Source organism: Littorina saxatilis, linkage group LG3 (genome assembly GCF_037325665.1).
Source record: "Littorina saxatilis isolate snail1 linkage group LG3, US_GU_Lsax_2.0, whole genome shotgun sequence".
Classification (NCBI taxonomy): Eukaryota; Metazoa; Mollusca; class Gastropoda; order Littorinimorpha; family Littorinidae; genus Littorina; species Littorina saxatilis.
Window position 1 is genome coordinate 58803612 of NC_090247.1, and position 16207 is coordinate 58819818.

Sequence of the window (16207 nt, forward strand, 5' to 3'; positions counted from 1 at the left end):
TTAGAGCATGTAAACTGAATGCAAAATAAAAGATGAACAAAATTAACAATTTGGAATACAAATTAGAAGACTATTGTTTCACCTGCAGCCAATGGCTGCTACTGCTGTGAGAAAAAACAGTGATTTTGGAATGTAATTGCTACACTCGGATCGTTACAGATTAAAAAACATGCAAATACATATAACACTACTATGTGCAACTTCCATGGTCACCTACACAAACATATGAACAGGTATTAATAATAACTCACATGCATGCAACCATACACACACCTCCCACACAATTACTCAAACATGTAAACAGGTAGGCATGCAATCAATCAATCAATCAATCAATCAATCAATCAATATGAGGCTTATATCGCGCGTATTCCCTGGGTACAGTTCTAAGCCCACACACACACACACACACACACACACACACACACACACACACACACACACACACACACACACACACACACACACACACACGCACACACAGGTGAAGCTGAAGGATGTTTTTCTTCCATGTGAATACCTGGACTGATTTATGACAATACAGTTAAACTTGTCTATTAAATGTCACAACCTAAGAATTTACCAACCAAAAGTGGTCCTTATTGACAGGTGCTTGTTATGGACAGGTGAATAGCCAACTTGCACAATACCCCGCTTGAATAGCTCTCCGGTGCGAAAGATAAGGAAGGTTCACTTCCCTGCGGGCAAACATTTTGCTCTCACAAGCGCTGGTGTTCTCTGGCTTGTGTTAAAAAAAACATTTTTAAACCTCGATTGCCTTTCCTTTGTGCACGGGCCATGCTTGGGTACTTTGAACGAACTTTAGGATTATTCTCGCGGCTATCATTGCTGCAGCACACTGTTCACATTGAAAATTCACAAATTTGAAGGCGTAGTGTCCGCATTGAAATGCAACCTCTCACAGAGCTATCCGGACATGCCCGCATTTTGCGGCAGATCTCGCAAGGCCATGCAAGTTAACGCAGATTTATCGTGCAATTTGGCGGCGCAGGCCGATAGGGCAAATCGCCTATTATATAGGTAAGAACCTCATTGGTCGTTATACGTTAGGGTGGTCATAATGGGCAGGTGGTCGTTATCAAGGGTCATGGTCACCAGGACAGGTTCGACTGTATCTTTAAATCTTGTGTGACAGGGGAGGCTACCGCTCCTTTCCTTCCACCCGACCTTCCCACATCTGGCGCTTGCGAGCAGGGATGGGACTCGGCATGATATGTTCAGGTAATGGCATAATATGACCACTGAACATTTTCGTGCTGTTCCCATTCTGCGAACTTGGGATGGACAGTGGTCCCCCGGTTCGGAACTTCGGGACGAGGTTCATTCAAACGGGGGCGATTGTGACAGGGGAGGCTACCGCTCCTTTCACAGCAGACTCTGCACCCGAGTTGTTGGCCTTTAAAAGTCAACACCAGTGGATTGTAGAGTTCTGTTTGTGATGGGGTCTGGTGGTTTCCGATTGTCTGTATGTTCATGGAAACCTTCGGGTTTGCATAACAGTTTTTATAGGGCTAAGAAATTAGCCCTAACATTTTCAATCCTGTTTGATTGCACTTCGCTTCCCGAGGTGATCGTAGTGTTTCGGCACTCGGTTACACTTGTATGGGGTGTTTTAAGTTTGTGTAAATAACCAAGTGCCACTGGCTACACTGGAACCCCCCCATTAAAGACCTCAAAAAAAGATGAGGAAATCATGCCTTAACATGGAAAGAGTCTTAAAGTGGGGGCAGATTGACAGAAAATCTCAGAAAACAGGGTCTTAAAAGGGAGGGAGTCTTAAAGTGGGGGGGTCTTAAACACTTCCACTGTACACAGAAGGTCATGACTCAGATCACTGCTAATCATCTTTGAACCTATAAACACCACACTATGCACCAAGAACTATTCACCAATATGTGGCTATTTAAACTGAACAGAAAGAATATACCAATACCAAGTAATATGCATTTTTACTCCTAAACTATGTGCGGGAAAAAAACAGGCACTGGAAAAAAATAGCAAGCCATAATTATGTCCAAAAATGCAAGGATACTAAAACCTTCCCCCTGTTTTCTACCTCTTTGCCAGGCAGCGACAAATTTGGGAGTAGAACTGTAAGTGATTACACTTACACTTATGAAACGTCAAACTAAAGCGTACTTACCACCAGTCTGTGATGTAGATTTCTTCTTTTGCTTTTTCCATGGCCTCTGCCACCGCTTCAAAGTAACCCTTGGTATCCACAAACCTGTAGAACATACAGCATCCATTTTGCATAAAAATGAAAAGAAGATAAGACCTCCACAAATCTGCGTAGATCTGTCTTAAAAAGGGGAGAGTCTCAAAATAGAGGCCTTCTTCTTCTTCTTCTGCGTTTGTGGGCTGAAACTCCCACGTACACTCGTGTTTTTGCACGAGTGGAATTTTACGTGTATGACCGTTTTTTACCCCGCCATTTAGGCAGCCATACGCCGCTTTCGGAGGAAGCATGCTGGGTATTTTCGTGTTTCTATAACCCACCAAACTCTGACATGGATTACAGGATCTTTTTCGTGCGCACTTGGTCTTGTGCTTGCGTGTACACACGGGGGTGTTCGGACACCGAAGAGAGTCTGCACACAAAGTTGACTCTGAGAAATAAATCTCTCGCCGAACGTGGGGACGAACTCACGCTGACAGCGGCCAACTGGATACAAATCCAGCGCGCTACCGACTGAGCTACATCCCTGCCCGGAGGGTCTTAAAACGGGGGGTTCCACTGTTTCAAACTGACCATCTTGCATAAGATTCATCCCTGGGCGGAGCAAAGGAGTGGAACCGGTTGCTCTGGGTGAAGTCATTAGCGTGTTTTTTGGCCGTGCTTTCTATGGCGTCGGCCCACTCTCTGGCTTTGCGAGATGTCCAGCATTTGACCAGCAGGTTTCTGAAAAGCATAGACAACAAGTAAAACGGATGAGCCTGAATTAAGTCAGTACAGTCAATTAGAGTACAAAATATTTCCTCACAGCATTCATTTCCTGGACAATTTCTTCATTACACGATTACATACCTGTCAAGTCCTACGCATTCTGCGTAATTCTTACGGTTTTTCGGTGTTTTTTGGGTCTTACGTCGTATACCTCAAACCATACGCATTTTCAGCATTTTTATTTATTTATTTTTTATTTTTATTTTTTTTTGCTGGCATGGACTGCCGTTCATTCATTTCTGAGGAGGAGCTTGCACCAGCCACACAACAGAAGTTCTGGTATGATGTGCGCCAGTTCTACTTGGCCTATGTGAGGAAAATGTTGAATAAATTTCCATTTGGCAGTGAAACCCTGCAACACCTTCAAGTGCTGGATCACAGTCTGGGAGCTGACACACTGACTGCCTTCTTGCAGGTCAAAATTAACTCTAATGCATGCTGCCATGATTTTAAGGTGACTGGCAGCATGATTGACAAAGCAAAGATTTGCACAGATGAATACAACAAAGAACACAAGTGACAAGTGACAAGTGACAAGTGAGAAAAAAAATGAACGAACAAGAGTGCAGTGTAAATGTATTACATGTAGTGGTAAATAAAGAGCAGTTTGTGTAGAAAGGAATTTATGTGTTTTACTTTTAGTTTGCCAAAAACAATCTGATTGGTTTAGTGTGTATGCGTGAGAAGTTGAATTTGTGCGTTTAACCACATCCTGATCCACGCATTAACTATGGTTTTTGATCCCCAACTATGGTTTCTTATGCCATTTACTATGGTCAGAGGCCAAAAGTACTTGACAGGTATGCGATTACGGTTTTTACCTCTGCCTCTAACTTAAGATTACTGTTAGAATTAACTGAATGGCTTTTGAAAGAAAGAGAGAACACATTAATGCAGCTCCGGTTCATCTTGAACAGCCTGGATAATGTCCCCTGATGTGCTTGTGCATGTCCCATCTGGTCTCCCAAAGTCTCCCACTGCGCGCCCCATAAAATACCTGAGCGGTTGTCACAAGCAGTCTGACTGCAAACCTTGAACCTGTCATTTCTGTCAAAAACAAGCAATGGTAAAAGTTTCTTTCGTGCACTGTATGGCATCAGGGATGGCCAAATTGTCTGCCTGATCGCCAGGGGCGAGTTAAAAATCCAACCGCGTGGCAACTCGCCTGGCTGGCCAGTGAAAACTCTGGTCAAATGCAACATTTTTGGTTGTACTATCGAGTTTCAAAGCCATATAAACACTTTTTGGAAGTTACTCACCCGGCTGGCAAGTTACAAATGTGAGATTTGGACATCCCTGCAGCATGGTGACTGAAGTCAGACTAATACCTAGCTGAAAAGCTTGGGCCTTTTATTTGGGTAGTTAAGCGTGGCTGACTTGGGGAGGACAGTTAAAACATACATTCACGCACATCAGGGGACAGTATCAAGGATGGTCAAAGATAATCGGAGCGGCATTGTGACCCCTCTTTCTTTGAAAAGCCAGTTGGTTCGATTTAATGGTACTCTTCAGCTTTAAACCAAACTACACTGACCGGTTGAGGTTTGAGATGAGGACGCCATGTTTGGCTCCTGTGGCCTTCATCCCACACTCGACCTTGAACTCTCCGTCCATCAGCATGACGTCGCTGATCACGCCATCCTCTGGGCGGATGTAGGCCAAGCAGGTGTCCTTCAGCACCAACCATCTGCAACAGACAGGAGAATATCATTTTGTGCTAATATTATTTTGTGCTAATATTATTTTGTGCTAATATCATTGTGTGCCAGCAACTAGAGATACATGTGTTGTCTAGTGTCTGCAGTTGGAAAAACTAAAATGTTTTACAAATCAGCCCCAAATTTTAACACTCGTTTCAGCAGAAAGTGTGTTAATAATGATTTACCCTACCATCCCCCCCCCCCCCCCTAACAAAAGAAACGAAAGAAAGAAAGAAAGAAAGAAAGAAAAAAAATGAGAGTACTTCCCAGTGCAAAAGGACTTAATGAAACATCACAAAAAGAGCAAACAACTTTATAAAACTATGCAAAATTATGCAGATAAATAAACAAAAATACTGCATGCGTACATTTCAGTATTAAATAATTCATGCATTTTGCATCAATCCTGGATAAAACCAGACGGCACGAGATCTGCCTTATCTGCACTTAAGGCAAATGCCACAAAAAATCAATTTAATTAATTCCATCACCCGTTATTACAGATTAAATATAATTTATCTGAAACCCAAATGCAAAGTATCGACCACGCCACCTGTCAGCGGTTTTAGGTGACTAATCTATGCTCCCTGAACACTCATGGCATCAGAAAAAGCACTATTGCCACAGCTGCTGTTTTGTTGATAATAACAATGGTAAATATGGGGATCAAACACATCTGTGTAATCACGTGTTCAGCTGGAAATTTTGGTATGAAAGTAAAGCATCCACACAAAACTGACACAGAAGGAACTAAAAAGAACACCAACAGCGCGAAGAAGAAAAAAACACCCACTTAAACAAATAGGAAATAGACTCACACACAGAGAGCCACACATACACACATGTATACACTAAAAAAAAGGCAGGGAGGCAGACACGTACGCACGCATGCACACACATACACACACACACACACACACACACACACACACACACACACACGCACACTCACTTACTTACACAAATAGCATTAGCATTCTGAGTTAATCAAAGTCAAAGTTTTGCTGACAGAAGACCAGCTGATAATAATCCCACAGCAAATATCAAATCATCATTTTCACAGCCATACCTTCTATTCCAGGTGCCAGCAAAGTGGACTTTCTGCAGACAGCCACAGCATCCTATGCTGATTCGGCGACCGCCAGAACATTTCTTCACCATTCCTTCTTTAGACTTGGGACCCAGTCGAGCCACAAAAGACAGATGGCTCACCTCAAAAAACTTCAGCTGTTGAAGAAAGATTGCATTTAATTACAGTCAAACCTGCTCTGGTGACCACCTCTCAATAACGATTACCTGGCCGCAATGAGCAACCCCCAAAATCCTCAATTCTTTTTTGTTCCTATATAATACACCTTTCCATAGCGACTGCATTTCTTAAGACATAAGACATTAGACATACCATTCGTTATAACCACGTGCAATACACAGGAATGTTGCTTGGCTTGAGTACATTCGATCACAACAAAATACAGAGTGCTCACCGAATTCATTACACACAACAAAATACAGAGTGCTCACCGAATTCATTACACACACACACACACACACACACACACACACACACACACACACACACATACAGTCACACACACAGTCACACACACAAACAGTCACACACACAGTCACACACACACACCCACACACACACACACACACACTTACACTCACCCACACACACATACATGCGCATACCATTCTATGACCACTTTTGGTCTGTCCCTTCGGAATTCGTTAGAAATAGGTTTGACTGAATCAACAACTAGAATTCTAAAGCGGCTATAAATTACTCTCATTTACTAACTCTCATTATTGTCTTGTTAATATATATATGTATTTCCGTCCACTACAAAGACAAATAAGGTCAACGTACTTGTGAATGTTTTGTTATGTCTACTGAGTTGCTAGTACTCTAAAATACATTCTGTTTTGACGTCTGTTTCAGACTACAAGCTAATTTATGAGTGTATAATTACAATACATGTACTATAGAACATGCGTACAAAAAAATACAAAAAACTATACACAGATACACATACAAGAACATTTGCACCCACTGCATGAATTTCACACAAACATACGCACATATACACGCATGTGGACGCAGACACACACAAACACATATTTTACAACAAACAAAATGAAACAGGCACACATTCAAGTAGATTAACTTGCACCCATGTACGTCCACACGCACACACTCACACACGCACGCACACACACACTACAAAACACAAAAGATGAAGCAAGCAAACAATAACTCTTACTGTTTCTGGATGGTTTCTGTAGGATTTGCATAGTAGTAGGTTTTGAAGATATTTCTCTAGTTGTTGCTGAAACATGAAAACACATGCACACACATCAATTAGGAAGGGCAAATTTCATTTCTGACAGTGAAAAATGACAACAAGGCAATAGTTCTAGGTTATAGGTTATAGGTTATAGTTTTTATATTTAGTCAAGTTTTGACTAAATATTTTAACATCGAGGGGGAATCGAAACGAGGGTCGTGGTGTATGTGCGTGTGTCTGTCTGTCTGTCTGTCTGTCTGTGTGTGTGTGTGTGTGTAGAGCGATTCAGACTAAACTACTGGACCGATCTTTATGAAATTTGACATGAGAGTTCCTGGGTATGAAATCCCCGAACGTTTTTTTCATTTTTTTGATAAATGTCTTTGATGACGTCATATCCGGCTTTTCGTGAAAGTTGAGGCGGCACTGTCACGCCCTCATTTTTCAACCAAATTGGTTGAAATTTTGGTCAAGTAATCTTCGACGAAGCCCGGACTTCGGTATTGCATTTCAGCTTGGTGGCTTAAAAATTAATTAATGACTTTGGTCATTAAAAATCTGAAAATTGTAAAAAAAATTAAAAATTTATAAAACGATCCAAATTTACGTTTATCTTATTCTCCATCATTTGCTGATTCCAAAAACATATAAATATGTTATATTCGGATTAAAAACAAGCTCTGAAAATTAAATATATAAAAATTATTATCAAAATTAAATTGTCCAAATCAATTTAAAAACACTTTCATCTTATTCCTTGTCGGTTCCTGATTCCAAAAACATATAGATATGATATGTTTGGATTAAAAACACGCTCAGAAAGTTAAAACAAAGAGAGGTACAGAAAAGCGTGCTATCCTTCTTAGCGCAACTACTACCCCGCTCTTCTTGTCAATTTCACTGCCTTTGCCATGAGCGGTGGACTGACGATGCTACGAGTATACGGTCTTGCTGAAAAATGGCATTGCGTTCAGTTTCATTCTGTGAGTTCGACAGCTACTTGACTAAATATTGTATTTTCGCCTTACGCGACTTGTTATCTTTTACAGAGGCAGAAAAGAAACAAAATACAGTGGAACCCCCCTTTTATTAGTTTTAAGACCCCCCAATTAAAGACTCCCTCCCTTTAAGACCCTGTTTTCCAGACATTCTGTTCATAACCTCTGTAAATTGACCCCCATTTTAAGGCTCCCTCCTTTTTAAGATCTCATTTTCTAAGATTTTTGGTGGCCTTAAATGGGAAGTTCCACTGTACTGACCATTCGATGTGGAACGTCCTCCTCCTTGATGAGAGCCTCTGGTCGAAGGGGCAGCCGAACACTGTCCTGCTTCTGCCATTCTTTCTTGAGCGTCTTCTGACGTTCCTTGCCTCTGCAAGCATAAAACGCATGCATATAGTGTTTCATCTTGCTGTTTGACCTCAGGACTGGGATTAAACATTCAGGAAAGTGTGCGACTCTGTCTGCATAAAACGCATGCATATAGTGTTTCATCTTGCTGTTTGACCTCAGGACTGGGATTAAAAATTCAGGAAAGTGTGTGACTCTGTCTGCATAAGACGCATGCATATAGTGTTTCATCTTGCTGTTTGAGCTCAGGACTGGGATTAAACATTCAGGAAAGTGTGCGCCTCTGTCTGCATAAGACGCATGCATATAGTGTTTCATCTTGCTGTTTGACCTCAGGACTGGGATTAACCATTCAGGAAAGTGTGCGACTGTCCGCATAAGACGCATGCATATAGTGTTTCATCTTGCTGTTTGACCTCAGGACTGGGATTAAACACTCAGGAAAGTGTGCGACTCTGTCTGCATAAAACGCATGCATATAGTGTTTCATCTTGCTGTTTGACCTCAGGACTGGGATTAAACATTCAGGAAAGTGTGCGACTCTGTCTGCATAAGACGAATGCATATAGTGTTTCATCTTGCTGTTTGACCTCCGGACTGGGATTAAACATTCAGGAAAGTGTGCGACTCTGTCTGCATAAAACGCATGCATATAGTGTTTCATCTTGCTGTTTGACCTCAGGACTGGGATTAAACATTCAGGAAAGTGTGCGACTCTGTCTGCATAAGACGAATGCATATAGTGTTTCATCTTGCTGTTTGACCTCCGGACTGGGATTAAACATTCAGGAAAGTGTGCGACTCTGTCTGCATAAGCATACAGTGGAACCCTCCTTCAAAAACACAAAGAAATCTGAGAAACTCAGGCTGAAAAAAAAAGTCTTAAAACGAAGGTACCATTTACTTAAAAACCTGAATTAATTAACTAAGGCACATGTTTTCTTTTAACTGATTATATTTTTCCTGCGAGTGAAGGTGATCACCTGAAATACAAAAAACAAAAAAACAAAAAAACAAAGAAAGGATTAGAAATAAAAGCGTTACCCTTCTCGTTTTAATACTTTAGCAACTCACTTGAATACCATATTCTTTCCAGCGACAAAACAATTTACAAGAGCAACAGAAACGCTCTTACCCCTCAGTACGTGGTATACGAAGACGGTACTTGGCCCTGAACAAGGCCAAGGCATCATGTAGTTGTCTGAAGTGTTTGTACCGTCTTTGTACAATCCAGTCATGCTCTCCGTGTTTCACCTTGATCTTATAGCTGTTTGAGAAAAAAAAGAAAGTGTAATTAAAGGCACAGCAAGCCTCCCGTAAACCATCACAGATACTGTCAGACTTTTACACACAGTACAAACACCCTTTCATTTAAACACTCACCGCTAAGTGAGTATGTTTACATTCCTTGAGAGCCTGTCAATGGGAAGAAGAAAAGAAAATTAAGCAAGAGATGGAGACAAACAGACAGACAGACAGACAGACAGACAGACACAGACAAACAGACAGACACAGACAAACAGACAGACAGACAGACAGAGAGACAGACACAGACAAACAGAGAGACAACAGACAGACAGACACAGACAAATAGACAGACAGAGACAAACAGACAGACAGACAGACAGACACCAGACAAACAGACAGGCAGACAGACACCAGACAAACAAAAACTGACAGACACTCAGACACACACAGATAATGTATTTGGGAGCCTGTCAATAGGAAGAAAAAAATTTAAAAAATTAAGCAAGAGATGGAGACAGACAGACAGACACAGACAAACAGACAGACAGAGACAGACAGACAGACACATACAAACAGACAGGCAGACAGACACCAGACAAACAAAAACTGACAGACACTCAGACACACACAGATAATGTATTTGGGAGCCAGCTGTCAATAGGAAGAAAAAAAGAAAAAAAATTAAGCAAGAGATGGAGACAGACAGACAGACAGACAGACAGACAGACAGACAGACAGACAGACAGGCAGACAGACACCAGACAAACAAAAACTGACTGACAGAAACACACAGACAATTTACAGACAGACAGAGGAACATTATTTCCGACAGGCAGACCGACAACGAAGAAGAAAGGATCAATGCGGCATTATGGGGTCAGCGTACTGGCTGCATCAGAAAATATTAAACACGCGTGTGCCAGAAACTGCCAGTGTTGTTACTTCATGTTTGCATCTCTTATTGATTTCTTCACATTGTTTTTCAGAGGGCAATAATACCTATCTCAGCACACCACTCCTTCAGCTAAAGCAACCACACCAAATCCTTTTGTTATTGACAAAACAATAAATTGTGTGTGGCAATGATACAGGAGGTAGATTGTGCATAAATATAACACAGCAGCTAGCTCAGACTGCTAGTGCTAATCAAATATTATTTGCCCGCCCTGACTCTGTTACCTTTGCATTATTGATGCCTGGAGCAAGTCTTGGCCAAAACACATTATCTGAACTTTCTTGGGTTGGGGATCGAATCAGGTTTTTCAAATCATAAGCCTGTCTATAATAGGTGTAGCTTTTTATTTTTAATTTTATAAGGTTAAAGTTAAACACGATAATGATTACTTTTGCATGCAGCATAGAAAAAGTCGTGAATCAGTCCGCAAAATGAAATTTGAAGCTGACAAGAATGAATTTATGAAGGTCCTATAGTGGTCCATTTCTTTTGAAAAACCTAAAATACCATGTAACAATCAATGAGTCATACTCATACAGTGTAACCCGCCGTCCAGGGCCCACCATTTTAAGAACCCCCCCCTCGTTTTCATATGTCATGTGCATGCCGATGTGGCATGCAGTCACCTACTTTTGTTGTAATTACGTTTGCTCAAGCCATTGCACGATGTAAAAAGAAGTAAACCGTGTTTTTATTGTGGCACCTTGTTGTGACCCGTTTTGTGGAGCGTTAATATTTTTACGTGAGATTCACGTGCTCCTTGTTCAGTTGTTGTGACCTGGTTTTGGTCGGAGTGTCACAAACTGCGTCGTTTAGTTCTAGAACACCGTGAGATTCACGTGATATTTTCCGTGTTTTGATTTTGAGGTGAGCCCTGCGAATCTGCGTTGCAAGTTTTAGAATACGTGTGACTCACGTGTTTTTAGCTTTGTGATGTCAGCTAGTTCCTTGGTCTTCTTTCTGTTAAATATACCGTTTTAAGTTTTGGGCATGCACGGAGTGCGTGATCGGTTACTGATTGGTTGTAAAATAGTAGTTTCACCCGATTCTGTCTTAGGAATGTTGTTGGTTGGTCAATCCGGTGACCTTTGACTTTTGAATAACTATTCCATGTTAGGTTGTTGTTTCCATAAATACCGCTGCTTGACTCCTGTCTCGTCAGTCGATCTGAGGGTTTTAGGAAGCGTTTGGTTTTGATGTAAACGTATGAAGGTTATCAAGTGAACCAACGGAGTGTTTCTTATGTTTTAACGTCAACGTAATGTTCTTGGAGACAGTTGTTTCTCAAGTGTGAATCGTTTTGTGCCCTTCGTTTGTGAGGCAACACGTTTTGGTACTGCTGGTCAACCCACACAGCGCATAAGGTAATTTTGTTGTTACTTGTTTGTGTTGTGTTTTTGGTCGCCATTTTGTAATGACTTTGTGAGTTGTTTATGTATAACGTGAGTTGAAAGTCTGACTTGTTGTAGTGTTTCTTTATTGTGTGTTCAACTGTTCTAGTGTTGTGAACGTACAGCAATGTTTTGTAGACGCTAGAAAGTCGCTAATGTTTATAATGATAACTTGTGTTTTCTGTGGTTAACGAAGTTCGAAGTGAAACGTTTTCTCCGACTTTTTCAGCCTTACGTTAAAAGAATTTAGGTAAAAGAAGCTTGCGGTCTGTGGTGATCGTTTGTAAACGGGCTTATTTCTTGTAACGTTATTGAGGGAAAGTGGATGAGTAAATATCTTGTTTGTGACTTTGATTAACGCAGGAACGTTGTCGTTAGACTTTTTTGGTATGACAGTTTGCTTTGTATTCCTGGCCTGATGAGTCAACGTTTTGTATTTTTCTGAAACTAGCCATTTTGGTTTTAAACGTATGTATGCTAAGTTTCTTGAGTATTCTTAGTGCTTATGGTATTGTTGAACGTACGGAACGTAATTCTTTATTGTTGTTGAACGTACAGAACGTAACTCTTTATTGTTGTTGAAGGACTAACCAACGAGTGTTTGGTAATTGTAACTTTCTTGTCTGTTTGTCTTCTCCTGTCTTGTGATTGTTTATTTTTCTTGTTTTTACTTCTCGTGTCTTGTTAATGCATTTGATACTTTTGCCATGTCTAATAATTTGTTTTCTTTTTCTTTCTGTTCATAAGTTTTTTACCGCATTACGTGGTACTGTAACTATATATCTATACATTACTGATCCCTAGTGTCAGATGTAAAATAATAAACCAGTACTTTTGCGCGTTATCGCTTGTAACCTGTGTTTGTCATTTCGTATGAACAATATGTAGTACCAGCCTCGCTCACGAAGGCGCGCACAGTAAAAAACTTAGCTGCTGATGCCCAGTGAAAGAACTTTAGCTGAAGTAAAAAACTTAGCTGCTGACGCCCAGTGAAAGAACTTTAGCTAAAGTAAACAAACTTAGCTGAAGTCCAGCCAAGTGAATGTAAAGAACTTTTGTTATTGACGCTCAATGAACGTAAACGTAGCTGTTGATAACCAGCAAAAGACTTTATTGTTACCTGTCACTGTGTTAGTGAACCATAGTTTGACACAGATCAACTTGTCGGTTAGAGATCTTCCTACTCCATATCCGGCGCATCTTTTGTGACTTTTGTGTATTATCCCAAACGACCCTCAGATCGATTCATTTTACTTTATAAACAGATAAACCTTATGTAGGTTTTTAGTGCTTTTGAATAAGCGAACATTGTAATGGAGGAGATTCCAGCAGATAAACCATTGGAAGCTTCAGGTTATGACATTAACGGCGATGAAGATGAACATTCTCAAAGGCCTAGGCGTGACATTAAGCCTACTGAAAAAGGTAGAGAGTACCAGATTGAGATCAAAACTAGAAACTTTGCAAGACAACGAACATTCTTGGAACGAGCAATCGGTGAGGTAGTAACAGAGCTTAACCAAGAAACTCCTAATCAAGAGTCGTTAACCAGTCAGAAACAAATTGTTTTGAGCATGTACAAGGATCTTGGTGACATAGAGAAAGGTCTTCGTAGTATTGGTAGCGGTGAAACCATTCAGGAAAGTTGGGATGATGTTCAGAGAACAGTTCAGAACATTATGTTTGACATTGATCGAGCTCTTGACAGACAAACGACTAGCGTTCAGGTGGCTAAGGAGCCTACTTCCAGGCATAGCAGTGTTACACCTAGCGTTGGGTCATCCACCCACAAGTCAGCCAGTGGTAAGACTGCCAGCCATAAAGCAGCTAGCATTACGTCAGCCATCCACAAGTCAGCTAGCCACAAGTCAGGTAGCAGGAGATCAGGTAGCCAAGTAGCTTCTCGCGCCGAGTCTCTCCGCTCTAAAAGTGTTAGCTCTGAAGACACTAAATTGGCTCTTAAACTAGAGGCTGCTTCCCTGGCCATAAAAGTGGAAGGTGACGCAATAAAGGAAGCTCAGTTTAGTGAACTGGATCTCTTACAACAACAATATGCTGAGAGAACAGCAGCTAGGCAGACTGAGGAAGCTGAGAGAACTGCAGCTAGGCAGACTGAGGAAGCTGAGAGAACTGCAGCTAGGCAGACTGAGGAAGCTGAGAGAACAGCAGCTAGGCAGACTGAGGAAGCTGAGAGAAATGCAGCTAGGCTGATCGAAGAAACTGCTAGGCAGGCTAAGGAAGCTGAAAAAGACACAGCTAGGCAGGCTAAGGAAGCTGAGAGAATAGCAGCTAGACAGGCCGAAGACGCAGCTGAAGCAGCTCTTGAAGATATTAAACAGAAAAAGGCTTTGAGACAAATTCAGTCCACCGAATTGAAAATTAGCTTAAGAGAACAACAAGCTATGTTACAAGTATTGGAACAAGGTGAATCCGTTCAGCAGGATCTCCCTGATCTACCGTCAGTTGATTTGTTGAACACTAGGTTCCACCCTCGTCCTTTCGTTCCCTTGTACAGTCTTGTAGCCCCTCCTCTTAACAATGAGCAAACAGCGATAGGAATAGGGACAGGTGCTGCCGTCATTGCTGACCAAGGGACACACCAGCCAGCCTTGGACGCCACGTCTGTTCCTGTCTGCCAAGCTGCCGTCATTGCTGACCAAGGGACACACCAGCCAGCCTTGGACGCCACGTCTGTTCCTGTCTGTCAAGCTGCCGTCATTGCTGACCAAAGGACACACCAGCCAGCCATGGACTTCACGTCTGTTCCTGTCTGCCAAGCCGCCAGCACCCATGACATCTCGACTGTCAACGTCAACGCTGCTGTCACCAACTTCGTCGCAGGAACCACAACGACTGAGCCACAACAGCACGCGTTACCTGTCGTGGACCTCGTCGTTGGAGTCAGCGCCTCGACAAGCGCCGCTACTACCAACAACGCCACCTACGAGGCGTACGGACCTCAACGTAGAGAGGATGTCAACGCCCCCCATCACGTCGGAATGAGCGCTCCTTTCGTCCATCAGGAGCCCTTCACACCTAACTACACGACGGCTGCAACTACATCCTCCATGCGGCCTACAGCGCTGCTGACCACACTGCAGCACCCTCTCGGTGCATACACTGGTCAGCCGCCTCTGCACAACGTTGGACACTCAACGACAAGCGTCACAGGCTCTCGCCCGCCTGATCTCGACCACACAGGTTGGTCCTATCACCTACCAGAGACAAGGGAAGGTGATGAGATGCAAGGACAACACACCTACTTCCCAGAAGAACGTCACCAACGCATGGACCACAGACGTTTTCAAGTTACCCCACCCTGTTTCCCCTATGATACCCACCTACATCCCAAACCAGAGCCTTTCGTGCCCACATTCCTGGACCCACATCAGACCACCCCCAAAGTTATCTGGGGAAACGAAAACGCAAGGCCCCCTGCGTACATGAACTTTGACAAGGAATGTCATGCAGATCGTCCATTTGCCTCCTACCCCCCGTCTGCGTACTACCAACGTCCACGTGCTACTCCTGCCAAGCAGGACACTCCTATGGACTCTCTCGCCAAAACCCTATCAGACGCTCTGATGATCAACCGTTTGCCGATGCAGGAGCCGTGCATTTTTGTTGGTGACCCTCTCCAATATCCAATTTGGAGGTCGTCGTTTGCGTTTCTCATTGAGAGACAGAACATAACCAGCAGTGAGAAGTTATTGTATCTGCAACGGTACATCGGAGGTCAAGCAAAGGAGGCCGTGACCGGCTTCTTTCTGCTAAGAGAAGGTGATGCCTACGAGAGAGCCATGGAAGTGCTGGAAAATCGGTTCGGCAACTCATACGTCGTTTCGCAAGCTTTCCGGACCAAGCTGGACGAATGGACCCCAGTCAAAAGCAAGGATCCCAAGGGACTCAGAAGTCTGGCCGATTTCTTGCAGCAATGTTCCGTTGCTGCCCAGGAAGTTGGTGGACTGAGCATCCTGGATGATGCCCAATACCTACGGAAGATCGTCGGAAAGCTCCCAGACTGGATGAGTCACAGATGGTCTAGAACAGTTGCTCGAACCAAGGTTGAAAAGAAGAGGTATCCTCTGTTCCATGAACTCGTGTCGTTCATTACCCTCGAAGCAGACATTTCTAACGACCCTGTTTTCGGCTTGACAAGTGCATCGGGGACACCAAGAAAGTTCACAACGAACCTGTCAACCCTGACAGAGGATGTCTCCGCATGTCTGCACTGTCAACTTCCGGACCATGACGCTGGGACATGTAAGGAACTCATAGTGAAGCCTCTGGTTGAGATACGAGATT

At 42.6% G+C, this 16207-nt stretch overlaps 1 protein-coding gene across 1 annotated transcript in view; it reads right to left on the reverse strand.

Annotated features, from left to right (window-relative positions):
* Window positions 1-16207, reverse strand: part of LOC138962796 (phospholipase D1-like) — an 83713-nt gene that overhangs the window by 42851 nt on the left and 24655 nt on the right. The window contains exons 3-9 of the mRNA XM_070334758.1: window positions 9444-9575; window positions 8219-8330; window positions 6936-7001; window positions 5738-5895; window positions 4503-4655; window positions 2774-2923; window positions 2165-2248 (exon numbers count right to left, since the gene is read on the reverse strand). Coding sequence (XP_070190859.1) covers window positions 2165-2248; window positions 2774-2923; window positions 4503-4655; window positions 5738-5895; window positions 6936-7001; window positions 8219-8330; window positions 9444-9575 — 855 coding nt within the window. The remainder of the gene's footprint in view (window positions 1-2164; window positions 2249-2773; window positions 2924-4502; window positions 4656-5737; window positions 5896-6935; window positions 7002-8218; window positions 8331-9443; window positions 9576-16207) is intronic.